Raw genomic sequence first — 27946 nt, 5'->3', positions numbered from 1 at the left:
TTCTCACTGACACTCCTGTAAAAGAAGAGAAAAGCACAGAGGACACCTACCCTGAGTTCCAATCCCCATACTATCTTTTGATCATTCTGCATGTAGCTGGTTTAGGGATTATCTCTCTGATAGACAGCAGTCAGTTAAACTCAGAAGATACCAATCTGAGTTTTTAACTGTTACAAATGGTGTCCCACAAGGCTCAATTTTAGGTCCAGTTCTTTTCACAATTTATATAAATAACATTGTTTCATCGCTAAAAAACTGTCATGCCCATCTATACGCTGACGACACAGTACTGTATTGCATTTCCGATTCGGTGCACCAATCTATTCAGAACCTACAAAGCTCTTTTAACACCCTGCAGGACTGTCTAGTGGACCTCAGGCTGGTTCTAAATACAGACAAAACCAAATATATGTGTTTCTCCAGAGCAAGAACTACAAATTTGAATGATTTTAATATTTTTACAAATAATGGATTTTTAATTGAAAGAGTCACAGAGTACAAATATCTTGGCATCTGGTTAGATGATAAACTCACTTTTAATTTTCATATAAAAAATCTTGTTCGTCGACTACGACAAAAAATTGGCTATTTTTATAGGAACAAAACCACCTTCCCTTTATTTAGTAGGAAAAGGATTATTGAAGCAGTTTTCATGTCTGTCCTTGATTACGGTGATGTGGTTTACCGGCATGCATCACATTCATGTCTTAAACTCCTGGACTCTGTTTTTCACTCTGCTTTAAGGTTCATCACAGGAGATGCTTATGACACACACCATTGTCTTTTATATGAAAAGGTTGGGTGGTCCTCCCTTAAAGAGAGACGTGACGCACATTGGCATATTTTAATTTACAAAGCCTTGACCGGGAAGCTTCCTCGTTATTTAACTGAATTGCTGCAAATCTCAGATGGGCTTTATCAGACCCGCTCCACTGACATGCTTATGCTTTATGTCCCACAAGCCCGGTCTGAGCTAGGAAAGACAGCTTTTAGCTTCAGTGCCCCTGACTCCTGGAACAACTTACAGCAACAAATTAAACTAAATAACTTCATATCCTTTAACCAATTTAAACAAACTATTTTAAATCTGCCAAACTCTACCTGTAACTGTTTTAATTAGGCTATATTGTACTCTCACCCATTTAATTTTAATTGCTACCACTTAATTTCACCACTGTGTAAATGTTTCAATTGTTTTTCTCTTCACCTGTTGTTGTGTATTTGATGTATTTGCGTTGAATATTGTTAATGTATTGTTGTTTTTCCTTTGAATTTGTTTGAACTCGACGTCATTGAAAATGAGGGTCACCCCTCAATTGGTCTCTCGAGGATAAATAAAAGTTAAATGAAATAAATGAAAAATGTTTAGTATGGTAGACAAGAGATTTAGGATGCCCCAATTCTTGGGGCCAGATTTAGTATGGTTAGAAATACCCGGATGTCTGCTACATCTGGAGAGATTTTAAGTGTAGAGTATGAGATTTGGAACACAGGGTGAGTGTCTTGTACTATGTATGGAGTGGTTTTCAATGTCCCGGACAGGAGAGCATTCCTTTACCATGCATGATGATGTTTATGAGCTAATTATAAAAAATATATATATAAACTTTACTTGTGGATAGTATTGATTAATCATATATTATTATACAAGCAAGGAAAAATAGCCTATGAAAAATCACTTTTATTCAGTTTGGCTACTAGTTTTTGTGTGGTAATGTAAAAAGCAAAGTGTCTCAACTCGGTTTACCCTAGAAAAATGTAGGCTAATACAATAAATAAAATATATGTAGGCCTACATGCTTTTATTTAAGGAAACATTTTTACCAGAGCTTTTTTTTATTTTTTACATAGCCTATCACAGCTTTCTTATTTTTAGCCCAGTTCTTCTCATTCAACCAAATCAAAAAGGATCTTGTCCATATCAGCGCCTGCCACACAAAGACTCTAGCCATGCCTTTTAGGCCTTACAGAAATGTGCCTGTGCAATCAGACAAAATAATAATAAATATGCTAGTAGTTCATAGGATTGGGGCCACACATTTAACCCTTAGGGCCCGTTATAATATTAGGCACACTTGTACCGCTAAGGTCCGTAAAATGGACATTTCATTGAGGTAGCTATAAAAAATATTATACATTATTTTTTTTCTACTTTTTTTTGCCAATTCTTTTCCCCCACATCTGACCTAACTATTAATATAAAATATTCATGAATTTTAAAAGATTTTAACCCTTTAAATGCCAGGTTTTGGTCATGATGCCATCGTATTTCAGATGAAAAAAACTGAAAAACTGAAATATTTTCAATATACTACATGCAAACTAATTTTTTTTGTGTTGAATTATTAGGCCTGTGATGTGTCAATGATGAGCAGCAAAACTGATTTTCAGGCATTATTATTTTTTGTGCAGTGTCAAATACTCACTCTCGTACCGCTAAGGTCCGAAAAAATGGACATTTCCTTGAGGTAGCTATAAAAAAATGTATACATTATTTTTTTTAACTTTTTTTTTTGCCAATTCTTTTCCCCCACATCTGACCTAACTATTAATATAAAATATTCATGAATTTTAAAAGATTTTAACCCTTTAAATGCCAGGTTTTGGTCATGATGCCATCGTATTTTAGATGAAAAAAACTGATAAAATTAAATATTTTCAATATACTACATGCAAACTAATTTTTTTGTGTTGAATTATTAGGCCTGTGATGTGTCAATGATGAGCAGCAAAACTGATTTTCAGGAATTATTATTTAAACGCATCAATTATGCTTTAATGGCAGTGCGTTGAAAAAATGGTGTTTGAATGGGTGTTAATGGACGTTTTATGGACCTTAGCAGTCTGAATGTAACTCTTGTTTGTATACAGTGTATTTTAGCCTTACTGTAAGAGCTGAGCTGGAAATAACATTATCATATAAAAATACACTTTCTTACCAGATTTCATGCCATATGCATGAACACAGCCAAAATTATCCAAAAAAGTAAAAATTAAATGTCCGTAAAATGGACTAAGGGTTAAAAAAAAAAAAGTTCTACTTTATTAATAATTAGCCTAATATATTTTTAAACGTGTGGCCATAATCCTCTTCCGTTTTAAACAGACCAACTGCTTCTGGGTTATCTTTCCTCCCGCTACGTTCTTGCCAACACAGTCCAGAATGATTCAATCAAATGAATTCAGGCTTTATGATATAAATCAGGAAGCGCTTGTTAAAGTCGCCGGGACGCTCGGATTCATGAAATAGGTAGAGAAAGCAGGATGAAAATGGACTCCGCCTGTCCGGGATTTTTCCGGCATGCATTGGTACTGTTCACAAGCGAACCGAATATTTAAATTAAAAGAACGCATTGCGTCGTGCGTCGCCATTGGCTAGCGGCTCACAGCGTATTTTTTCAACGAGCCGCCATATTAGGAAGCCAAACCCCTCTTTCATTAGGATAACTAAGAACAGGTTGATACATTCTCCAGGACGGTTTACGGATGTGCCGGTTGTTGTTGGGCGCTGGAATAGAAACCGTTCACCTGTACAAGCTGCACCTAGGTTTGTTTAGTTTAGCGCTTTTGAGCCGGTGTATCTAGCTAGACTTTTTTTTTAAACTACTCTCCTACAATGGCGACCGCGACCGCAACTCCGACCGGTCAGAAAAGCACGTGCAGCCGTAGCGGCACGCCTCTGAGCCCGACCAGGATCACCAGACTGCACGAAAAACAGCAGCTCCGGGACCTCAACGACCGGCTGGCCGTGTACATTGACAAGGTCCGGAGCCTGGAGTATGAGAACAGCGTACTGCACCTGCAGATTAACGAGAGAGAAGACGTGAAGAGCCGGGAGGTGAACGGGCTCAAGGCGCTCTATGAGACGGAGCTGGCCGACGCTAGACGCTGTCTGGATGACTCGTCCAAGGAGCGGGCCTGGCTTCAGATCGAGCTGGGAAAGATCAAGTCCGAGCATGAGCAGCTTGTACAGAAGTAAGCCTCTCTAACTTTAATCATGTTGTACTCAGCAATACGGAGAGAGCACAGGGCCATTAGCTAAGCGCTAAATGCTGACTTTGATTTTCGTGCCACTTTTGCACGCGCAAGTCCCGTCAGGGAGTCGGTTACGTTTTCTCTACTGGCGAGAGCAACACTCAAACTCGGCTTTTTAAAACCTTACTATGGCATTTTACATTTTAATAATGGTAAACAAATAGTGAACAAGATTGATAGTGACCGTTAGCATCCCACCCATCTGTGATGCATTCCCAAGTTTGAATAAAAACACGAGCGAAAAACATACAGAAATAAACAAGAGAAATAAACAAGAGTTCTTTAGTGAAATGGAAGTGTGTGTTTTGAGACTGGCACATGGACACGTTAAAGCGTTTACTGAGGATGACGGGCATAGTTTTTGGAGTATTTAGTGTTTGATATGATTTGAAGTGTTTTTTTCTAGCAAAAGTGTATTCATTATGGACGTGTAGGCTCATTACATCATTTTATTATCCAATTTGTATAGATTTTTTGTTGTTGTAAATCTTTTTAAACGGCACCATAGCAGTTGACGCTCATGTGTTTGTCTGTCTGACAGAGGTTGACAGCCGCATGGGTTCCTCACAGCTGTTGACGTCACGTGAAGCACATGAATAGACGAAGTGAAGTGTTCCCCCTAAAAGTGTGGTGATTCAAATGCAATGTCAGAAATACAACACCTCTTGGTCAATTAACAATTCATTTTTAAATCCATTATTTTAAGGATCACTGCTTTCCCCCACATAAGCACGACGCAGCAGTGTTGTGTTGCGGCCCCCACAGCTGTGTGTATGTTGTAACATGTATTTGTTCACGTTCCTTTATGATGCATGTCAAACAAAACTAGCTGCAAAACGCTGATCTCACAAGCGTGGTAAATCCCACAGGCTGGTAGTAAGAATGTTGCGCAGGGTTGTTGTTATAAGGACTGCAGTCCATTAGCAGAGTACACACACTCCACACAAGTGGTCAGAGCAGCAGCAGCACCTGTGTGGAGCTGCTTGTGTTGAACAGAGGAAGTACTGTGTGTTTGTGTGGTACACAGCTGGCAGTGACCACCTGTTTGTCTGTATCAGGGCAGGTGTCTCTTGACCAGTTGACATACATTAGATCACTTGATCATTTCAATATATTTTTAGTTAGTAACTAGTAGGTTTCCTGATTTCTCAAGCTCTCTTAGCATTACGTATCATTGACTATATTTACATGCGGTACTCCGATATTAACCCGCTTCAGATCATACCGACTAAGACATTGCCATGTAAACACCAGTTTCTGCTTGTCAGCATAAGCTCATATTCAGACTAACCCATATTGAATTAAGACAGCTGGAGTAGGGGTGTGAACGTTTACAAAAATGTCTAACCGTGTACACGACGTTTTTTTTTTCGTGTACACGGTTAACCGTGACGTCATTGTCCTTGTGCGCCCGCCGTCTTGTAGGCGCGCACATACACACACATACGCGTTCGTTCGCCTGTAAACACACAGTTACAACAACTTTGAAAAAGGGAAAATTTGAAAAAAAAAAAATTAAAAACGGTTTTCGTTTATTGATTTTTCCTAAACGGTTATGATTTACTAAACGGTTACACGTGTACATGTGCACACCCCTAAACTGGAGTATTCTGATATTTCTCACATTATTGTGGCATACACACACACCATAATCCCAGTAAATATTCCGATCTGAGTTTTTGTGGAATTCCGGCATTTGCTGCAGTTGTGACGCATGCCCTGGTTTATGGCTGTTATCGAGAGTGTACACATTCAACAAGGCTCCTTTAAAAGAAGCTGTGTAATTTTTGGCTGACAAAACGAAGCACGCTGTGTGTTCACGTGACCGGCGATTGTGTTGTAGTTGGTGGCGATCAGAGCGCTGAATCTAGAACTACTCTATGCTACTGACGAAATCACACAACAAATTGTGTTTAGTAACAATATTTATTCATTAAGGCTATATTTGGCTGCTCCACCTTAAGTCAGCCCAGCCAGGTCAGGATAGTTTAGTTTCAGTTTTGTTTTCATCTCAATTTCAAACAGCTGTTTGCATCAGTGGATTGGCTCACTACAGCAGGAGTCAGTCTAAAGCCAGTGATGATCACTCAAAACAAAATGATAAAATAAAGCTATCTCTTCCTCCCTCTATCTGTCTGCATATCTTTCTCTCTCCACTGCACATTCAGTCACTACTATCCATCCAGGAAGCAGGATTATAACCTCATTTAGCACTTTATTTTGTTTTTGATTATTTTAAGAATCTATTTCAAATAGCCTTTGTGGACACAGGCTATTTTGTAATTCACTGTGGGCTTTTGAAAAATAAAAAGCGCAAAGGTAATTGAAAGCAAAGTCATATTTGTCTTTATCTTTGCCTTTTTGTATTGTTGATGAGCCGACCCGTGACTCAAAAACCGTGACACGATCTGAACCTGCGGCCTCATTTATCAACCGTACTTATGCACATCTGTGCGTAAGTAGGGCGTAAGAACATTGCAATGCAAAGTATGGGATTTACCAAAATGTACTTAGACTTATGAATGTGTGTAAATTTAAGCACAGCTCTGACCATGCTTACGAACAGAATCTAGTGGTAGAATAGCGATATTACAAGCACAAAGCATTTCAGAGTTTCAACGTAATTTAAAGTCATACATTTGTTTGTTTAATCATCATCTGTGTTTAGGACCTCTTGTTTTATAATCTAAGTATCTTTAAGAACACTGATCACGTTTCGTAGGTAGGTTAATGAAACTGAAAGTAGATATAATATCGCCAATAGGCTATATATCAATGAAAACAGACGGTCAAAACAGCGTCCAAATGAGCTAAAATACAATAAACAGTAACATGGCACACTTATTTTTAGGTAAGCTCTAATTGATTATTAATTAAATTTGTCACACGTTGACATGTTTTGAGGCGGAGGTTCCCTCCGACACTCTCTGTGTCTCATCTGACAGCACTCAGCTGTGAGTTGAGCTGGATGAGCCGCGGTGACTCGCCAGACTCGCCAATCACTCATTTCACTTAGTAACTCTAATGTTGTTAGGAATTTATCTACATCTCTTATTTATTGAAAGAGTTTATGAATGACTGCACGTATAGTTGTCAGATCGCGAACCCCAAACAATGCCGTTGCCTAACAACAAATATCACATTTTCCCATGCAGCAAGCTTTCTTTTGTTTTAATGCCTGCACTAAGTGAGCCAACAAAATATGTTTTGCTTTGATTCAACCTCGTTTACAAGGGTTTCCATTTATGTGTTGGAGAAGTTTCTTTTCGTTGCCCTCTTTGCCATTGTAGCGGAGAGGGGTAAAACACATTCACATGGTTGATAAAGGGATGTGTTGTGACCATATATGGTTAATTGGAGGCGTTTCTGAATGCAAATGGTCTGAGCGTGAACGAGCATGGTACTTAAGAACATGTGGGATTTATCAAGATTGATGACTTACTGGTGTGCGTACGATAGGCCAGCGCACGTTTGATAAATACCGATTTTTTTTGTTGTTGTTGTACTTAAGCACATACTAAATTTCATTCGTAAGAGTGAATTTAGAACCTTTTCTACTCACTGTTGATAAATGAGGCCCCTGGAGTTTTGTGATCCGTTGCACCCCTAGTCCATGTTGTCAGTTGGATCCCACATTGCCACCAGTTTTCTGACTGATCATTCTACCATCAGTAAACACTAAAGTGATATTAGGCCGTTTGTATACAGTCTATGGGGCAGCCGCACAGCGCGCTCTGCAGCGACGCAACACTTCAGCTCTACAGTCTCGCCTTTGAGTTTTCTTATTCTTATTACCGTCAGATGTCCGCTGTTCTCCTCTAAAATATACAGAGAAATAATCTGTCCGCTGGCCGTGTTAACTAGGGGTGTAACGGTACACTAAAGTTACGGTTCGGTACGTACCTCGGTTTTGAAGTCACGGTACGGTACGGTTCATAGTTGAGGGAGAATGAACAGCTTTAGCTGTCAGTAACTAGCTGACAATATGTAACATACAAATAAAATGCATAACAAATATAAAAATACTGCTGCAATTCTCCAATAAATAAAATACCTATTAAATACTAGTGTAGGTGCAGTATAAACTAAAATTGCAATGAAAAAATATACAGTATTAATGGGTCTTTTTGACTTCAAAAAAGAAAATATTGCTGCAGCTCTCTTAAACCTGCAGTGTGTAGAATTTTGGGTTTATTTCCTAGCAGATTTTGTAGAAAGTAATTATAATAGCCATAAGTACATTTAATTTAGTGCATAATGGCTGAATTTTTTTTTTATTGTTATTTTTTCCCTTAGAAAGGGTCTCATATATGTCCATATAGCATATTTTGGACCAAGGCCTAGTGCCGCCATCTTGCAAGTGTCATGGTTGGAATGTCATCAGGTGCATTGTTTGAAATTTAGAAGTGTTCTTGTCCTTGAAGGTCACTGTAGCTTCTGTTATTATTCAAAAGGGGTGGGGTTACCCAGGGAGCGTTGCATTCTAGAACTTTGTAGAACTTTCTTGATGATGTCATATTACACACTGCACCTTTTAAGATGTTCTCTTATCAATATAAAAATTGCAGCATTAATTAAATGACAGCTTATGTATGTTAATTATAAAAAATAAATTACTGCCTGGGTTTGCACAGCTCCTTTTTTCTTCACAGTAACGGTGATAGTAGCCTAACACCTGGATGGTGCCTTCTAAAATGCGTATGCATGTTCGACGTGTTGCCTCATAGGCGATCGCAGTGAAACAATGCCCCTTCTGCCGACATTGTTCCAAACGTCTATCACTGTTTTCATAATTCACCTGGAATCTTAAGTTATCTCTCAAACGGGATTTGAATGACAGGGGGACGCCTGCAAGCTCCGGTTTCCTGTTGTCTTTCGTCATGCAGTTCGCTCTCTGTTCGATAGCACTGTATAACATCTTTATTTGCACTACTGATAGACTGTAAACAAGGGTTACTATAACTGCTAATAGTGATGCAAACGGAACACTAGAGCGGAGAGGTGTGTATCTCTTGCTCTGACTGCAGCTGGGAGGGACTGCAGCTGGGAGGGACTGCTGCGTGAGGACTCGGCCGCCTGTCAGTGCTCTGGGACGGGGGGGAGTGGCCGTGGTGTCACCCACTGCTCGTTTAGAAGTTAAGAGCGATACATGCTTTAACAACAGGGGGGAGTCACCAATAACACCAGAAGAAGCGGCTAGATTGGTCGCTTTTTTTGAAAAAGAGTCGCCAGAGGGGTCTGAAAAGTCGTTGAATATAGCGGCTAAGTTGCTAACACTGCCTGACCCTCATGCTCACCTTGGAGATAATACACTCTCAATCGCTGGCTGCAACTGCGCACGTGCGAGCCGAGCCGGAGGCTAAATGGTCCGGGGGGAACTCCGACGACAAGTTTTAAGTTCCACAACGCAAAACAAGCCTGTACATTCGCCATATAACGCTATGTGCGCCACAAACGGACTGCGGTCCACATCTGTAACACCAAATACGTGCCTGTACTGTCACGGTACGGTACAAATACGTGTACCGTTACACCCCTAGTGTTAACAGACCAGAGCAGCCACACAGCGCACCTCACCAGCGCCACTATTCATCTCACCGGTCTACTTTTTCTTTTTTTCACCAGACGATCGCATCGCTAAAATAGATAGAGAAATAATCTGTTGATTCTGATTCTGTTGAAACTCAACATTTATTAAATGTAGCCTGTAATAAAATGATGTACTGTTACTGCTTCTCCATACGTAATCGGCCTGATATGCATAACCTCCCCGGGACTTCAGACCCCGGTGGAAACACACACAGCCACGCGGCCCAGGAACTAAGGTTTGTGGTCGAGGAGTTCCTGGAACTCAAAGTTCCTGCTGGTTTTGGTGGAAATGCGGCTTTAAGGCTCATTTATGCTCTACGTTAGATACGCATACGGACGGAGCCTTCTGTCCGTACTCTGCGTACATTACGTGCGTATTTCTGCACGTATCCTGCAAGCTTGTGGATGTGTACCAAACGGACAGAACGGAGCATTACTACTGGAGATCACGGGGGGCGCATAGCCAACAGATCACTTTCACTTACTGTACATTTGTTTACAAACACAAACGAAAGACATAATACTTTAGAAAAGGTCTTAACTTTTGAGGAGAGGTTTGTGTGAGTTGGTACGAAATGACATACACATTTATCTATCTATGAAGTTACACGGCCGGGGCACAGGGACAGACAACTACAACAGAGCAGCATGAGCGGGGATCGCACGGGGAAGAATGTCGGCTAGACGGCAGGCTGTCGGCTAGACGGCAGGCTGTCGGCTAGACGGCAGGCTGTCGGCAGCAATAGAGAAGCACCGGAGGTCCGTGCGAGACTAGTTTGTTTGACATGTCGTGATTGATGTGCTCAGACCCCGCTGTCTATAATACAGCCTCTAGTTAAGCCTCTTCCATTGCCACGGTAGTATATCGCTAAAGCTGTTTCTTCCATGCACCTATTATAAAATATGTATTCCAGTTAATTCACCGTTTGACTCTTCTTCTTCCTATTTGAGTAACTTTTTACTCTGAGCGGCGATGCTGCCCACTAATGGTTGATTTGTTAAATGTCCATTCCAACATAAAGGACGCATGGAAGTATGAGGGCAGTGACGGATATAACGTTGTAAACGTACGTCTCTATTTACGCACGGGATTGGAGCATAGCGTAGCCTTTAGTATAATCCTTAAAAATATTTTCTGGTCAGTTTGTACTTGGGACAGTTTAAAACAACCCAAGAAACACCAAGACACTAATCTTAGCAGGAAAAGCTGGTATTTGAGTATACTACACTCTGATGAAGCTGTACAATGATTCATTCCTTTTACTAGAAGTATCTCTCAGGTGACGTGTTCCTAGAGTCCTGTCCTGCGTTTCAAATCTCCTCCTCTTTCTTTTTTCTATTCTACATACTACATCCGACGATAAAAATAATCTAGTTACGATGCAGTATGCATACTATTGGGACATACTTTTACTTATTTATTTGATCATAACATCACGCTTTGATCTTGCCTCTTGCTTTTATATCTGTCGCATCCCCGTTTGTTTTCATATGGAGGCTCCGGTTGATTTGACATCCCTTCAGGTTCGCACTGGATTGTGGGTCAGAATCGGCCAAATAGGATGCTGTTTTCAACACTAAAAATCTTGGCCGGATGTAGTAGACATCTGGGTCTTTCTAACCATCCTAAATCTGGCAACACAAATCGGGACATACTACATCTTTTTTCTACCATACTAAATAGTAGAAAGTATGCGATTCGGAACGCAGGGTTGGTTTGGTCCTATGTTTCAGGTCTGGGTTGGGTCGGGGGTTGGAGTGTTTCTCAGTAGAATGTGAGGAAGCAGACATACCACATTCCACTCATAGTTTGTTCACTCAAACGTCATGAGGCACACACCATCAGTAACCAGCTGACTGCTTCACTCACAAGACATTGAAAGAGTTCCACTGTTGACTTGGTTAACCCAGGCTCATTACTAGGGTTGGATGGACATTGGACAATCCAATGAGTTTTTAGAAAGTGAACTATGTGGCTCTCTTGGATATTTGTCAATGGATTTTCAATCCAAAAACTCCAGGAATTTTTATTTGAGAAAAAGCAGATTTTCAGTGCAATCATGATCAAATTGTTGAATTTGCAGCTCTCTCTTGGTGCAGTGTGTAATATGAAATCATCACAACAGTTGGTCTCTATGGCTCCCGTTCAGAGAAGCAACAGAAATTCTTCAAGAACATTGAACTGGTAGTTCTGATGGACACAGTGTGGCCAACTGTTCCATTCTGTTTTTCTGTAGAACTGATGACATTCCAACTATGACACTTCCAAAATGGCGGCGCCCATGCCTTGGTCCATGGTATAGAGAAATATGGAGATGTAAGAGACCCTTTCTAAGGGAAAAAAATAATAATTCTAAAAAAAATTCAGCTACTATGCAATAAATTAAAAGTACTTGTGGATATTATAATTATTTTCTACCAAGTCTGCTATGAAAAAAAAAAATCCCAAAATTCTACACACTGCAGGTTTAAAGGTTCAGTAAGCAGAATGGTCAGTTTAGCTAACTTCCTGTCAGTGACTGCAGTTAGCAGTCCCCTCCCTCGTCCCCACATTAATGCACTGCGGTCTTCAAGCAGCGAGTTATCTAGCATCATCTCAGCATCATCTCAGATCCATAAGTGTGTGTGTGTGTGTGTGTGTGTGTGTGTAAACGTGTTATGTATTCTCATTGTATATTGTGTATCTGTACAAACTCGACGTCATTGTAAAAGAGGGTCACCCCTCAATTGATCTTTCGAGGTTAAATAAAGGAAAATGAAATGATAAAACGTGATTAAAAACCATTAAAACAGACATTGAGAAGGATTTTTACCTGCTCCTCCATTGTAGGCGCATACACACTCACCCATCTGTCGCTCTGCACATGCACCGGCAGTGAGACAGGTGCCGGTTTGTAGCGTTCTCTCTTCTGATTGGTTATCAGTAGTGGGATCCCCGAGAAGTTTATTTGCCGATTACATGCAGAGCGAGTGACTGAGAGATCGGCTTTATGAAATGCGCACACTATATAAGTGATCACTGTATGAATAAAGAGCGATTTAACACTTGTGTTAACATAAATACATTGCTTACTTCACCTTTTAATATCCTCTGTTCTGATCCTTGGTGAACACAAGCTGGAGCCTGTTCATTTTAAACTTGGCAGACCATAGTCAACTGGCAGCAGAAAGCACCGTTACCTTTCAATGCTTTTGACATAATCTACTCCATTTACAGGTCCTCTATATGTCTATAATACTAATATAATATATTTCTTATTCTTAAATTGATTAAAGATCTCCTATTATACTACTTTTCTGGTCTTAATTTCTCATTAATGACTCCTATAGAGCAACCTGACACGAATCACAGCACAAAAATCTATGTAGATTTTCGGGAAATGCTTCCTCTCATCTGGGGATTTCAGCATTATCTGTCAACACTGGGCTTCGTCCTTCTCCGTCCCCTCGCCCCCCTCCTGCAAACCCCACTCCGTTGTGATTGGTTACCTTCCAGAACACTTTTAGCAGCGCGCGGGCAGATTTGAGCGGTGGGGGCATGGCCGGAGCTTGTCTGAGCACGTTGCATGGGAAATCCGGATTGATCTACATGGATAAATCCCGGAAATTTTAACAAGTGAATCGCGATCGGCGTTCCTAGTGTTTAGCGCTCTGCACAGCCACCCCAGACGGTCAGCAGGGAATACGTCTAAATGCATTTAAGTCATTATTTGATACTTTAGTATGGATAAACATGACTATAAATCATTATAACAACGTTTATAGCTCATAAAAGTTGAAAAAGCATAATAGGTGCTCTTTAAAGTCTGCCCATATTGATAAAGGCCAGACACATCTACTATGTGGAGATTTGTGTCTATTTAGCTTACATAATATGTCCCCTTTCATAATATAAATCCATGTGCGTTTGTGATTGTTCTGTTTCATCTATAATGTTTTTCATTAAGTGGGTGAACAGACCCTTTAAAGTCTGCAGTTTCTTTGATATCGTAAAATTATGATTTGAGACCTTTTTTTCATAATTTGGCTTTTTGACTTTGAAGTGATCATAACGATCCTAGTGATCATCTGTCTTGACTGACTCCGCTTGGGGCCGTTGACCAGCTGACGATGGAGATGAAAGTGAAAGTGAAACTGAAGATGGAGCAGTTAGATGAATACATATTGTAACCAAACACAATAATGTGTTGTGTCATCTACTTTAGTAACCTACAGTAGCTCACCTCGCCCCACACTCCTGGAAATAAAAAGTAATTTTCCAAACTTGGGGAAAAAAAACGGTTTTCTTTCATTTATTTTCCCTAAACGGTTATGATTTACTAACCGGTTACATGTGCACACCCCTAATGTGACTGTTTATTAGCAGACCCAAGCCTAAAGCCCCTATCTCACTGGGCTGCGACTGTTTGCGACAAGTTGGAGACACAAAATTGCGCCAAAATATGCCAATTTGCGACAAATTTTCACTTGCAGTCTCACTGAGTTGCTACTTAGGACACGTTTGCGACAGGACTGCGCGGCTCTGCGACTCATGCGAGGAAATTGAGACCTCCGCGAACGTTTGGAGACAGTTTAGAGACTAGTTTGCGAATGCAGTCTCCAACTTGTCGCAAACAGTCGCAGCCCAGTGAGATAGGAGCTTAACTCTAAGCAGCTCTCTACCTGCATCACTCACCATGCTTTGTCCTCTTCCTCAGCTACACCAAGAAGGAGGCTGAGGCGGCTGGCTCTCTGGGCCGGCTCAAAGAGCTGGATGCCCAGCTGAACAGTAAAGAAGCTGTGCTAGCTACAGCCCTGTCTGAGCGGAGGGGACTGGAGGCTACGCTAGCAGAGCTGCAGGAGCAGATGCATGAGGTACAGCTCCTCCCAGTAACAACAGTGCACAGAGACCCATTGATGTGGAAAGGCTTTGAATTGACCAACATGTTCCATAGTTAAGAACATTTTCATAAACATGTGTAACGTTATGTGAAATGGTTCCTTGAATTACTTTTGTTTCAAATCTTAAAGAAGGTTATGGAAACTGGGTAAGATTTAATAGAAGAGTTTATAAAAAAAGTGATTGGTAAACATTTGTGTGGGAACCCTGTCAAAGTATATTGGTGAATATTATTTTATATTCAGTCTTGTTCTTGAAGACAACTTGTGATTGCTTGTCTGGTTCTGTTTGAGCAGTTTCTCTATTTCTAGCTGATCCAGACTTGTTAAACTGGAGAACTATTTTCCATTGTGTGTGTGTGTGTAGCTGGATGCAGGTCTTGCTCAGGCCAAGAAGCACCTTGCTGACGAGATGCTCCTGCGCATCGACCTAGAGAACCGCTGCCAGAGTCTGACTGAGGAGCTGGACTTCCGTAAGAGCATGCATGAGGAGGTGAGCCATGCACCAGGTCAACACAGACAACACTTTGCCATAGAATCTATTCACTACTCAGCCTGCACATTTACAATGTACATCCAGTTGATTGTAAATATTTTTCATCACATTTCATTTTAACTTATCTACTTTTTACTTTCTATTCTATTTTATACATACTGTTTTATATTGCACAGAAAATTCCTTTGCACTACTTAGTATTTAGAATGTATCTTATGTAAAGATTGTTTGTTTATCTTATTTAACTCTATATATTTTTTTTAATTATTTTATCGTTCCAACTGCACGATAGGTCAGAGATAAACGCCATTTTGATTCTGATGTATGTCTTGCATATATCTGAACAGACAATAAAAGACTTTGACTTTGATAAGCAGGCTGGCTGTCAGATTTATTACCTCATAGAATTACATTCACATTTTTTTCCAAAGCTGACTTACAATAAGTGCCACCCACATAGTGTAGCAATCCAGTCCACTCCACCACTGTCCTTGAACAAAGTCCAGATTATTTTTTGGCATTTTCAAGCTTTATTAGACAGTACAGAGTTGAAATGGGGAGACAGAGAGAGAGGGGGGATGAACTGCAGTAAAGGTCCACGGGCCAGATTTGAACCTGCGACCACTGCAACGAGGGCCAGAGCAAATATGGTACGCACTCTATCCACTATGCCACCGGAGCGCCCAGTCCAGGGCTGTTCTGATATGTTTTTTATGAACTGAGTGGTTTATCATAAATGTATTAGTGTTCAGATAATGGATGACAGTTTGGCCATTCTGGAGTTTGAGCTGCTGGTGGATTGAATTGCATTAAACCAGTACAGGTCTTTGTACCATATCATTATATCAATGAACGTAGGCTCTAACCACCTGTTTGTATGTTGTTGTTTTTTTATCATAATGAATTGATGTGTTTTTATCTGTGCCTAAGCAGTTATTCTCAAGTTGAATGTGGCTCCTGTCTTTGTGTAACAGGAAGTGAGAGAAGCGCGGCAGGTGTACGAGAGCCGTCTGGTGGAGGTAGACTGTGGACGTAAGGAGGAGTATGAGTACAAGCTGAGCCAGGCTCTCACTGACATGAGGGACCAGAACCAAGAGCAGATCATCAACTACAAGGACAACATGGCCACCACCTACCTCAGCAAGGTATCTATATATGACACACACATTCATACTAACACGCCAAACAGCACCTTACACACTTCCTGTATGTCAGGAAGTGAGTAACACTGCTCACTTCCTCTTTGAGTGTTGATGAGCAGTAAAGGCTGTGTATGTTACGGACTGTGTGTGTGTGTGTGTGTCTGTGTGTGTGTGTGTGTCTGTGTGTGTGTGTATGTAGCTGGACGACCTGAGCAGAATGTCTGAGATGAACGGAGCGTCAGCCAGCATGGCGCGAGAGGAGCTCCAGGAGTCCAGCCTGAGGATCCAGAGCCTGACTGCACAGATGGGCTCCCTGCAGAAGGAGGTAGGCTCCTGCTGTAGTCCCTTTATCACATGACCATCTCTTAACTAGTGCTGTACCAGTAGGGATGGGTCCGATATGGCTGCAAGCTACATATCGGACTGACAACTCTGATATCATTTTTTTAAATTATTATTATTATTATAATTTTTTTAATTAAATTATTTTAACTATGAAAGAGTGAATGAGCAAGCACCGACATGCGGTGGAGGGAGAGAGAGGACAACACTTTCTAGTTAGACATACAGTATCAGTGTGTTAGCCACTGAGCTAACCAAAGCTAACCCCAGTCAAGGAAGTGGAGAGGCTTCTGCTCTTTGCTCTGGGCCCTGCAAAGTAGCAGGGAAGAGCTTAGACATGAGTCTTCTGTTTACAAAACAATACCAACAAATGTTACTATGTAAAATCCAGCCAGAGAGAGGACTGTTTTTGTGTGACTCTATGCAATATTTTAATGAAAAAATAAATTATAGTCTGCCTTTAAGCTCTTTTATATTGGAATGGCTGTATTGCTTAAGCCTTCCTAGCCTTACACATAACATCACCACCAACAAAGAAATGTATAATAATTATGATATCGTATCGGTATCGGCCGATATCCAAAACCCAGATATCGTATCGGAACTAAAAATAGTGTATCGCTGCATCCCTCCTCTAAAGCTTCAGTGTGAATGCCTCGTCTTCCCCTCTCTCCTGAGTCAGTGCAGCTCCACACAGCCAATCACCAGCACTTTTACATCTTGGCACATCAAGCGTGAAAATATTTTATTGATTCTCGACAGTATCGAAGCATTTCGTGGGTGCCAAAAAAGTATTGAACTTCGATACTCAGCCCTCGTTTAATACAGAGCCTAGGCTCTGTAAACTGGCATGTTGCTAGCTACGTTGAGCCCCTCTGTTTACATAGCAGTTCAGAGCCTATGCTGTGTATTAACACTGGATTTTAGTTTCTATTGGTTTATTGACGCAGCAGGTATTGTATGCTAGTGGTCATTGATAAGATGTCCCTCCTACACAGAGCCGTGTGTGGCGTGAGCGTATCACAGAGCTGGAGGCAGCGTTGGACCAGGAGAGAGTGTCCCACCGCAGGCTGCTGGCAGAGAAGGAGCGCCAGCTGGCAGACATCCAGGCCAAGATGCAGCTGCAGCTCAACGAGTACGAGCAGCTGCTGGACGTCAAGCTGGCTCTGGACATGGAGATCAACGCCTACCGCAAGCTGCTGGAGGGAGAGGAGGAGAGGTGAGGCTCTGGACGCTAACGCGCCCCACACACATCCTACCTCTACTGCGCGTCTACCTCGCGTCTGCGTCTGACTTTTGGTCACAGACTGTGAAATCAACGTAGAGCGAGCACACATCCAACCTCAGACGCACTGCTGAGGCGCGTCGGAGGCACGTCTGCAGCGACGCTCCCCTTCACCTCAGGAGGCTCGCCTATTTTTTTCTGAGAGCAGCGCGTCTCTCTCGCGTCTGTGCTTTAACTGATAGAGAAATACTCTGCTGACAGTCATACCAGCAGCATTCACTCTAGTTACACGTTTACCCGGTGTGTTTATTTCAAAATAAAACATCCCTCAGTCGTATACGCGAATAATCCCTTTATTTCACGATTTAATTGTGCAATCAAAATCCGAGGGATTTAAAACCTAATTTTCAATTAGTTCTGGCATTTCATTTTTGGATAAATGACACATATAGAGATCCAATATAGTGAAGAAATAAAAAAGATCATGATGAGCGCAACAGTTTTCCGTTGCTCTATCTGTGTCTACGGCCTTCTTCTTCCCCGACCACACCCCCCTCTCTCTCTCCCGTATAAATCAGTAAAGTGATTTTTGAAATACTCTGCTGAGAGGCATATTGACTTCATACTGGCAGCTTTCGCTGTAGTTTCACCATTTCCTGGTGTGTCCCCTTCAAAATAAAACTTCCAACAAGCAGCAGCAGCTGCTGAGACGTTGCATGTGTGTCCGAGAAAAGTCCGAGAGAGGCAGCAGTAAGGTAACGCGACGCGCTCCAGAGGTAGACGCAGGATGTGTGTGGGGCGCGTAATGCTCCATTTCAAATCTTGTCTTTTAAACACATAAAATGCTGTATTAACTCAATATATTGACCAGACTGACCTGAGGACTTCAAATATAATACTGTCTAGTTTACACAAAAATAATTAAATACCTTCATGCTGTCTTGGTCAGATTTTTGAAAATTATAATTAAAAAAATTAAACTGAATTGTTCTTCATTTTCATGATTGTGTAAAAAGGGTTTGCAGTTGAATGTTCCTCTTTAAGGCTCTCTGATGCCTGTTCAGGGCCCTGGCTCTCTAACCAGTGTCCCCCCCCCCCCCTCCAGACTGATGCTGTCTCCCAGCCCGTCTCTAACCAGTGTCCCCCCCCCTCCAGACTGATGCTGTCTCCCAGCCCGTCTCTAACCAGTGTCCCCCCCCCTCCAGACTGATGCTGTCTCCCAGCCCGTCTCTAACCAGTGTCCCCCCCCCCTCCAGACTGATGCTGTCTCCCAGCCCGTCTCTAACCAGTGTCCCCCCCCTCCAGACTGATGCTGTCTCCCAGCCCGTCTCTAACCAGTGTCCCCCCCCCCCTCCAGACTGATGCTGTCTCCCAGCCCGTCTCTAACCAGTGTCCCCCCCCCTCCAGACTGATGCTGTCTCCCAGCCCGTCTCTAACCAGTGTCCCCCCCCCCCCTCCAGACTGATGCTGTCTCCCAGCCCGTCTCTAACCATTGTCCCCCCCCCTCCAGACTGATGCTGTCTCCCAGCCCGTCTCTAACCAGTGTCCCCCCCCCTCCAGACTGATGCTGTCTCCCAGCCCGTCTCTAACCAGTGTCCCCCCCCCCTCCAGACTGATGCTGTCTCCCAGCCCGTCTCTAACCAGTGTCCCCCCCCCTCCAAACTGATGCTGTCTCCCAGCCCGTCTCTAACCAGTGTCCCCCCCTCCAGACTGATGCTGTCTCCCAGCCCGTCTCTAACCAGTGTCCCCCCCCCTCCAGACTGATGCTGTCTCCCAGCCCGTCTCTAACCAGTGTCCCCCCCCTCCAGACTGATGCTGTCTCCCAGCCCGTCTCTAACCAGTGCCCCCCCCCCCTCCAGACTGATGCTGTCTCCCAGCCCGTCTCTAACCAGTGTCCCCCCCCCCTCCAGACTGATGCTGTCTCCCAGCCCGTCTCTAACCAGTGTCCCCCCCCCTCCAGACTGATGCTGTCTCCCAGCCCGTCTCTAACCAGTGTCCCCCCCCCCCTCCAGACTGATGCTGTCTCCCAGCCCGTCTCTAACCAGTGTCCCCCCCCCCCTCCAGACTGATGCTGTCTCCCAGCCCGTCTCTAACCAGTGTCCCCCCCCCTCCAGACTGATGCTGTCTCCCAGCCCGTCTCTAACCAGTGCCCCCCCCCCTCCAGACTGATGCTGTCTCCCAGCCCGTCTCTAACCAGTGTCCCCCCCCCCCCTCCAGACTGATGCTGTCTCCCAGCCCGTCTCTAACCAGTGTCCCCCCCCCTCCAGACTGATGCTGTCTCCCAGCCCCTCTCTAACCAGTGTCCCCCCCCCCTCCAGACTGATGCTGTCTCCCAGCCCGTCTCTAACCAGTGTCCCCCCCCCTCCAGACTGATGCTGTCTCCCAGCCCGTCTCTAACCAGTGTCCCCCCCCTCCAGACTGATGCTGTCGCCCAGCCCGTCTCTAACCAGTGTCCCCCCCCCCCTCCAGACTGATGCTGTCTCCCAGCCCGTCTCTAACCAGTGTCCCCCCCCCCTCCAGACTGATGCTGTCTCCCAGCCCGTCTCTAACCAGTGTCCCCCCCCCCTCCAGACTGATGCTGTCTCCCAGCCCGTCTCTAACCAGTGTCCCCCCCCCCCCAGACTGATGCTGTCTCCCAGCCCGTCTCTAACCAGTGTCCCCCCCCCCTCCAGACTGATGCTGTCTCCCAGCCCGTCTCTAACCAGTGTCCCCCCCCTCCAGACTGATGCTGTCTCCCAGCCCGTCTCTAACCAGTGTCCCCCCCCCCTCCAGACTGATGCTGTCTCCCAGCCCGTCTCTAACCAGTGTCCCCCCCCTCCAGACTGATGCTGTCTCCCAGCCCGTCTCTAACCAGTGTCCCCCCCCCTCCAGACTGATGCTGTCTCCCAGCCCGTCTCTAACCAGTGTCCCCCCCCCTCCAGACTGATGCTGTCTCCCAGCCCGTCTCTAACCAGTGTCCCCCCCCCCCCTCCAGACTGATGCTGTCTCCCAGCCCGTCTCTAACCAGTGTCCCCCCCCCTCCAGACTGATGCTGTCTCCCAGCCCGTCTCTAACCAGTGCCCCCCCCCCTCCAGACTGATGCTGTCTCCCAGCCCGTCTCTAACCAGTGTCCCCCCCCCCCTCCAGACTGATGCTGTCTCCCAGCCCGTCTCTAACCAGTGTCCCCCCCCCTCCAGACTGATGCTGTCTCCCAGCCCGTCTCTAACCAGTGTCCCCCCCCCCTCCAGACTGATGCTGTCTCCCAGCCCGTCTCTAACCAGTGTCCCCCCCCCTCCAGACTGATGCTGTCTCCCAGCCCGTCTCTAACCAGTGTCCCCCCCCCCTCCAGACTGATGCTGTCGCCCAGCCCGTCTCTAACCAGTGTCCCCCCCCCCCCTCCAGACTGATGCTGTCTCCCAGCCCGTCTCTAACCAGTGTCCCCCCCCCTCCAGACTGATGCTGTCTCCCAGCCCGTCTCTAACCAGTGTCCCCCCCCCCCCCCAGACTGATGCTGTCTCCCAGCCCGTCTCTAACCAGTGTCCCCCCCCCTCCAGACTGATGCTGTCTCCCAGCCCGTCTCTAACCAGTGTCCCCCCCCCCCTCCAGACTGATGCTGTCTCCCAGCCCGTCTCTAACCAGTGTCCCCCCCCTCCAGACTGATGCTGTCTCCCAGCCCGTCTCTAACCAGTGTCCCCCCCCTCCAGACTGATGCTGTCTCCCAGCCCGTCTCTAACCAGTGTCCCCCCCCCTCCAGACTGATGCTGTCTCCCAGCCCGTCTCTAACCAGTGTCCCCCCCCTCCAGACTGATGCTGTCTCCCAGCCCGTCTCTAACCAGTGTCCCCCCCCCCTCCAGACTGATGCTGTCTCCCAGCCCGTCCTCTCGGGTGACGGTGTCCCGGGCGTCTTCCAGCCGCTCGGTGCGGAGCAGCCAGGCCAAGAGGAAGCGTGTGGACGTGGAGGAGGCCAGCAGCTCAGTGTCTATCGCTCACTCTGCCTCGGCCTCAGGGCCGCTCTGTGTAGACCAGATAGACACTGACGGCAAGTTCATCTGCCTCCACAACACTGGACATGAGGTGAGCCCTACTCTACCGCCACTAGGCTACAGAATCCTCATCCAGGGTCCCCGCAGATCCTTAGTCTTAAATTCTTTAATCTAAAAATAAGGCCTTAATTAGCATTAAAAAAAATCTTAAATCCATCTTTCAAAAGTCTTAAATGTTAAAGGCCTACTTCACCGGTGGGAATATGAAGGTGTATTGAACTCGGAGATCCTATGAAGTATAAATGTGCAAACATTTTTTTAAATCGGATCATCCTAGCCTGAGAAAAGGCAGAAAGAGTGTTTTATGGTCTCACTGTCTAACCCTACATTTCTCTTTCTGTGACATCTTAACACATAGTAGGATTGTATGACTGGCATTAGTCTCAAATCTAAAAATAAAAGATAAGATTTTTTTATATAAATTGCCGAATGTCGCGCATGATCTTGATTCATATATAGATGCCATCTCATTTATTAATGATGGATGCATTAAAAATCCCAAAAAGTTCATTTAGGGCCCGTGTACTGTCCACCTAATGTCTTTTTCCAGCGTTAAACGCTGGCTGTGCACTCGGGAGTGTGTCTACTGAGCGTTTTTTTCGGGCGCTTTTTTCAAGCGTTTTATGAGCTGGGAGAGAGAGCGCTGTGAGCGGGGGAGAGAAAAAGCTGATCGTCATTTGTCACTGTCAGACCTATGATCAACACTGGTTTAACTGTTTAGTCTTGCTGTTTTCTATTTAAATCGTTACATTTTAATATGAAAAAGCAGTTTCTCTTCATTCTTCTTGGTTGCCAAGGCAACGAGTCCCGACGATCTACTATCTGATTGGCCAGTTGAAAAAAGCGGCGGTGACGTCCCCACCACCTTTCTGAAAAGTTGAGCTTTTTTCAACTGAAAAAGCTTGACGCGTCCGCACAAAAAGGCAAAAACGCTCGGGAAAAAAACACTGGGCGCTGCGCCTTTTCCCGAGGCGGCCGCTTCTCATTGGGAATCAATTGAAAAAAGGCGCTTGCGGTGGGAAAAAGGCGTTAGGTGGACACGGGATGGGCGTTATTAATCGAGTACTCCTCGTTTCAAATGAACTCGATTGGTGGATCTTTTTTTTTTTTTTTAGTGTCTGTAGCCTTTAGGCCGGCGGGCCACGGCCGCCCCTATTTTAAAATGTTATATACGTGTACAAAACGGCACAAAATGGATAAAATAAAGTTTAACAAAATTAAATATTTTGATGCAAGTGCAATAAACTGAGCGTTGTGTCAAACAGCAACTGCAAATAACTGCCACCTCCGTGCCACCGCAGCGCAGCCTATGTTCTCCACAGCACCGCGGAGCTGAACACGGTCTCTCCTTTCTCTAGAACATTTTCAGGAATATAACTGCAGATTATTTCAAAGCAGATGATAAAGTTACGTTTATAAAAACTCCACAAACCAAATCTTTATTGATACTTTTCTATTATTTTGTTAAAAGAGAACTGGTATTATTGCTTTAATTGCTTATAAGATTAGCAGAGCTCAGGATAGGACTTTAAACGGGTCATAATTCCATATTTAGGCCTACTAATAAAGTTATATTGCTGGGGAAACAAGTTTTTCACCCAAACTGTATTATTCAAGCTTCTCGCGAAAAACAAAAAATAATTTTTTCTTGATGTTACATTTGAACACATCATGATGTCCTTTTACTGACCTTTGCCTAATAATCATTTTACTGAGCCGACCTGAACACATCACATTTGAACGTTTGCGATTTTTTTTTAAGCTAACTAGTTATTATCCTGCAGATTTTAATATGAATTTAGGGACTTGCTAAACAGTCTCTCGTTTGTTGATCACCGGTGTTTTGAATGAAGAGACGGTGGCGAGCCCGTCTGCAGTGGCTCAGCGGACGGGGTTTTTTTTTTTTTTTTTTTTTTTTTTGGGGAGATGGAGTTAAAGCGGGTTGAAGGAGTTTCTTCAACACAGTCGAAGGTACAACACTTTAGTTGAAGATGACCCGACTCTACTCGATATTTAATATTACATCATGTGACCTACTGGACTCCATAGCGGTATCGATAAGCTCAAACGTTAGGCCTATTGATTTCTGGGTTTTGAATATAGCGGAACCAGGTCCGTAGCCTAATAGAGCCGGTTTTCGGAACGTAGACAGCGAAACTGCACGCACACAGGCTGTTGTGTGTGTGTGAGAGAGAGAGAGAGAGAGCGTGATGCTGCTGGCTGCCGCGCGCAGCTGCTCAATTGCAAATATAGCATATCTATTTTGTGTGGGTTAGCGGGAAAACAAATGTTTTGCAGACTCTAAAACACATGAATAAATAGCCTAGACTACTGACAACCCCTCTAAAATCCACTCGCCCGTCCAGGCAACCAAAAAGCAATCTCAACTTGCCCGAACATTATTTTCACTTGCTCCGGGCAAGCGGGAAACCGTTAGTGTCAATAGCTGAGTATTGTGATATCAATTCTTGAGGAGAGAAATGGTGATACACATTGAAGAGAGAATGGTGCAGCCCTACTCTCCACATAATACATGTTCTGTGCTTTCAGTAACTAGACTGTTTTCTCTATTGTTGAATGACTCTTTCTCTAAGGACGAGGCCATGGTGGGTTATGAGATGATTAAGACCATTGGAAAGGATGCAGCCACCTACAAGTTCACCCCCAAATATGTCCTGAAGGCTGGACACAAGGTCGTGGTAAGAGGCTCCAATCTAGTCCCGGACCTGTCTCAGGAGTTTGCTCTTTTTCAAGTCCATCAGATGTCCAGTCTTAAAGCAGGCTCCTTTTTTCTCTCAGGCCTCTGCTGTTTAATGTGCTTAAGCTTCTAAATGTGTGTTTGGTAGCTTATTCAATATGCCACTTGTTTAAAAGAGTTTCATTTTAAATTCTATGTAGACAGAATTCATACAGCCACATGCTGTTAACACTTCTAGGTTTGCCTCAAATGTAGCAGAGAAGTAAGCATGCAGTTAATTCAGCCGGACTTTAAGCTACCAATATAGGAGAATGTGACTGGGCTCAATGGAGTGTTGATGTTTGTGTCCCTGATGACTGTGTGAAGGTGTGGGCCTGTGATGCTGGGGTGAGCTCCAAACCTCCAGCAGACCTGCTGTGGAGGAACCACGAGTCCTGGGGCTCAGGGGAGGATGTACATGTGGTGCTGGTCAACCCTCAGGGAGAGGTGAGACCAAACACACACACACATCCAAATCGTTGTCGCCTGTTTCACATTTGTTTATCTGGTTCAAAAAAAGCTGGAGAGCAGTGTTTCAGCCAGTCGTGTTGAAGGGATAAAAAGCAAATGTGTGTGTGTCAGGAGGTGGCAAAGAGAACCACAACATACAACGCAGCAGAAGAAGGTGAGGAAGATGATGAGACTGGACTGGAGGCTGCTGATGAAGACCTGTTCCACCAGCAGGTCAGTACAGAGCCATGAGCATGGCTCTACACAGTCCTCTATTAGGCCTTTCACACCGCTGCAAAATCGGCGCTAGTTCTGGGCTTGTTTGGAGTTAGAGCCAGTGTTTTGGTTTCACACCGCCAGAGAGCCTGCTCCGGGCCGTATAAACCGGGGGAACTCATACCCCAGGATTGAGCAGGGTTTGATAAGAACTGCTTGCGCCAGCGGCTGAGGGAGGGATTATCCTGACCAACCAGAGCAACTCAAACCTCATGCCCGCCATATTTAAAAACACCGCTACTACGAGACGTAAACATAATTACCGAACGTAGCGATCAAATTGACCGGCGAGAATACGCTGTATGGGTCCTGTTTGCTTAAGAAAGCAAAGCGAGAGCCAACAAGTGTAAAAATAAGACTTATTTGCCGCTGTTGTTGTGCTTAAAGCTAGCGGTAGCTTTAGCGGTAGCTTTAGCGTTAGCCACAAGAGCAGCGGCGTCGGGTGACATACACACACGTTTACAGTGACGTCATGACGTTGCTCTCTTGCCGGCTCCATGGCTGTCTCCGGTCGATGTGAAACCAACCGGTTCATAACTGGGATAAGGCTGTAACCAGTTTTGAACTGACCCCAACACCAGCCTGGAACTGACTCTTGGTTCATTTTGGTGTGAAAGGCTTATATAGGGCCCTCCATAGGCCTCTACACATAGTCCTACAGGCACGCCACTCATATCAACTTATGTTTGGTAAGAACTTGAAGTAAGTCTGAAGAAAAGGTTTAAAGTACGGGATAATGTATAGCCAATGGTGGTTCACTCCAGAAATCAAGCCAGACGAGGTTCACCTTTAAGAGTGATCCCTTCGCTATCCACTATCCTGCTTATTACATGGCTACTAGCTAACTCAATCAATTCATCCAAGCAGAATGTGGTTTCAAGTTAGCATTTATTGGTTTACAAACACTTTTATGTCTACGGTCCGAAAATCTTCCACTTCAGGGTTGTAATTTACTCAATAGCAACGGTGACCATGTCAATATGCGTGGTCTCGGCTGCAGTCTCATCAGACATTAATCATGACTCCTGTGTTCCCTGCCCACTGCTATGTTCAAAGTCATGTTGAGTAAGTGTCCCATTGTGTTTTGATGGAGTAGTAGCCGTTTGTCAGACGTCTGTCAGCAGATTGATATGGGCAGGAAGTGATCCATCAACAAAACAATGCTATAGGCCCTTTGCAATGGTAATTTTCCTCGTGACCAATCAGATCACAGGATTTCTCAGTGCCATGTATTTGATTAGGCATCAGTTCCATATCCATCTAGACTTGTGTGTTTCTGGCAGTAGGCCGGTTGATAGTGTGTTTTACAGCAGTGCATCATTGTAGGTGTTGTGTTTTGAAATGGTACCCTGATGTTTTGTGTGCAGAGAGAGCCGCGCACCGGCAAGAGAGACTGTTCCATCATGTGATCCTTCGGAGCCCCAGCCACTCTGCTTGCCAACTGTAATACTAGGATCTATTTTTCTATCTTTTGTAGTGTACTGCAATAAAATGTGTGCATTTTATTTTATTTCTCAAACTGCTTTTGGTAGAACTATTTTTAACTGAAACTAAAATGCGGTGGTATTGGACTGAAGTTGTATTTGTTGCACAGAGCCTTCAGAACCATGCAACAGGCAGCTGAACTGGAGTTTAGCTCACCCTTTTTAAACATCTTCATTTAGTTTTTTCATTGTATATTTAATTGACAGTATTATTGCATTATATAGTTGCTATATTTAAAGCCTTTAAAGTGAAGCTGCAGGATGTTGGTCATTAGATGCATAGACCTTCCTACCTGTATGATGTGAAGAAAACACTAAAGCTCTGCAGTATAAAATGACACAATGTATCCATTTCACAATATGGAGAGCTCTGTTTTGAATCAATTCTTCAAGGATCCTCAGAAAACCAATGAAAACCCCATGATTGTATTCCTGCAGCAGACAAGAGGCCAGTTGAAGTGTGATAGCGATTGTAGGAATCTAACGGAGGCTTTGGCGCCCCCTTGTGGTAGTATGGAAACAGAACATGGGACTGAAAGCTGTAGCCTGTGCCGACCTTCATGAGGATGTCTCATTTTTCTACATATAGAAAGTAGATCTAATGGCATTCTCCACACAGGGCTGTAATGAGATCCACAAGACATGACTTTGAATTTGCATTGCACCACAAATTACGAAGGTTTGATTTGATTGTATTCTTAACTTTTGATATGGGAAGTGTTTGAAGAACTTTTTGTGTTGGTGTGTTACTATGCATGCTATGGCTGTCCTAGCCTTTGTAGTTGAATAAATAAATGTTTTTTCTTGTACTTGTGCTGTGTGCTTTTTTCATCATTCTAACCGTACTATGGTCTATGATGAGACTTGTAGGCTACATTAACTATCCCAGGGTATTTGGTTTTTGAAATACAAATCAAACATCAGTTTTTGCTTCTTATATTGATAACGTTTTAAACTAGCGTCTTAGGCTAACTCTGGCTCACTTACATTTTGAATGTTGATTAGTGTGCAATGTCCCTGAAATAAAGCAATAAAAAAACTCAGTCAAGTGCTTCTGTCTGTTGACGAGCTTCATGAAGAAGCAGATAACCACTAGTAACTGGTTGGCTTACCGTGGTATCACTGTTTGATTGGCCAGACAACTCTCCTGACCTGAAACCCATAGTGAATCTATTGTCAAGAGGAAGATGAGACACACCAGACCCAACAATACAGACTAGCTGAAGGCTGCTATCAAAGCAACCTGGGCTTCATAACGCCACAGACTGAT

At 43.9% G+C, this 27946-nt stretch overlaps 1 protein-coding gene across 2 annotated transcripts; it reads left to right on the top strand.

The window, feature by feature from the left end:
* The first annotated feature begins 3487 nt into the window (after positions 1-3487).
* lmnb1 (lamin B1) lies at positions 3488-27485 on the top strand. Of its 2 annotated transcripts, none has more exons than XM_080046357.1 (11): positions 3488-3975; positions 14322-14478; positions 14870-14995; positions 15973-16143; positions 16340-16465; positions 17481-17701; positions 21541-21760; positions 24324-24428; positions 24794-24913; positions 25052-25150; positions 26560-27485. In XM_080046357.1, the coding sequence occupies exons 1-11, from the start codon at positions 3617-3619 to the stop codon at positions 26599-26601; spliced, it is 1746 nt and encodes a 581-aa protein (XP_079902483.1). In that variant the 5' UTR covers positions 3488-3616; the 3' UTR covers positions 26602-27485. The 2 variants fall into 2 exon arrangements, with proteins under 2 accessions (XP_079902483.1, XP_079902482.1); XM_080046356.1 differs by having other exon boundaries at positions 25049-25150.
* Positions 27486-27946: the final 461 nt, after the last annotated feature.

This window comes from Ammodytes marinus, assembly GCF_949987685.1.
Source record: "Ammodytes marinus genome assembly, chromosome: 18".
In the NCBI taxonomy this organism is placed as follows: Eukaryota; Metazoa; Chordata; class Actinopteri; order Uranoscopiformes; family Ammodytidae; genus Ammodytes; species Ammodytes marinus.
The sequence above is the reverse complement of the archived record's forward strand: the minus strand, read 5'-3'. Positions and strand labels throughout refer to the sequence as shown.

What these genes read in the sequence shown, in the direction of transcription:
- lmnb1 (XM_080046356.1), top strand. Translation starts at nt 3,617, where the DNA reads ATGGCGACCGCGACCGCAACTCCGACCGGTCAGAAAAGCACGTGCAGC. An exon ending in TGCAGGAGCAGATGCATGAG is followed by an intron (nt 14,479 to 14,869) that starts GTACAGCTCCTC and finishes GTGTGTGTGTAG; the next exon opens with CTGGATGCAGGTCTTGCTCA. An exon ending in TGGTCAACCCTCAGGGAGAG is followed by an intron (nt 24,914 to 25,048) that starts GTGAGACCAAAC and finishes TGTGTGTGTCAG; the next exon opens with GAGGTGGCAAAGAGAACCAC.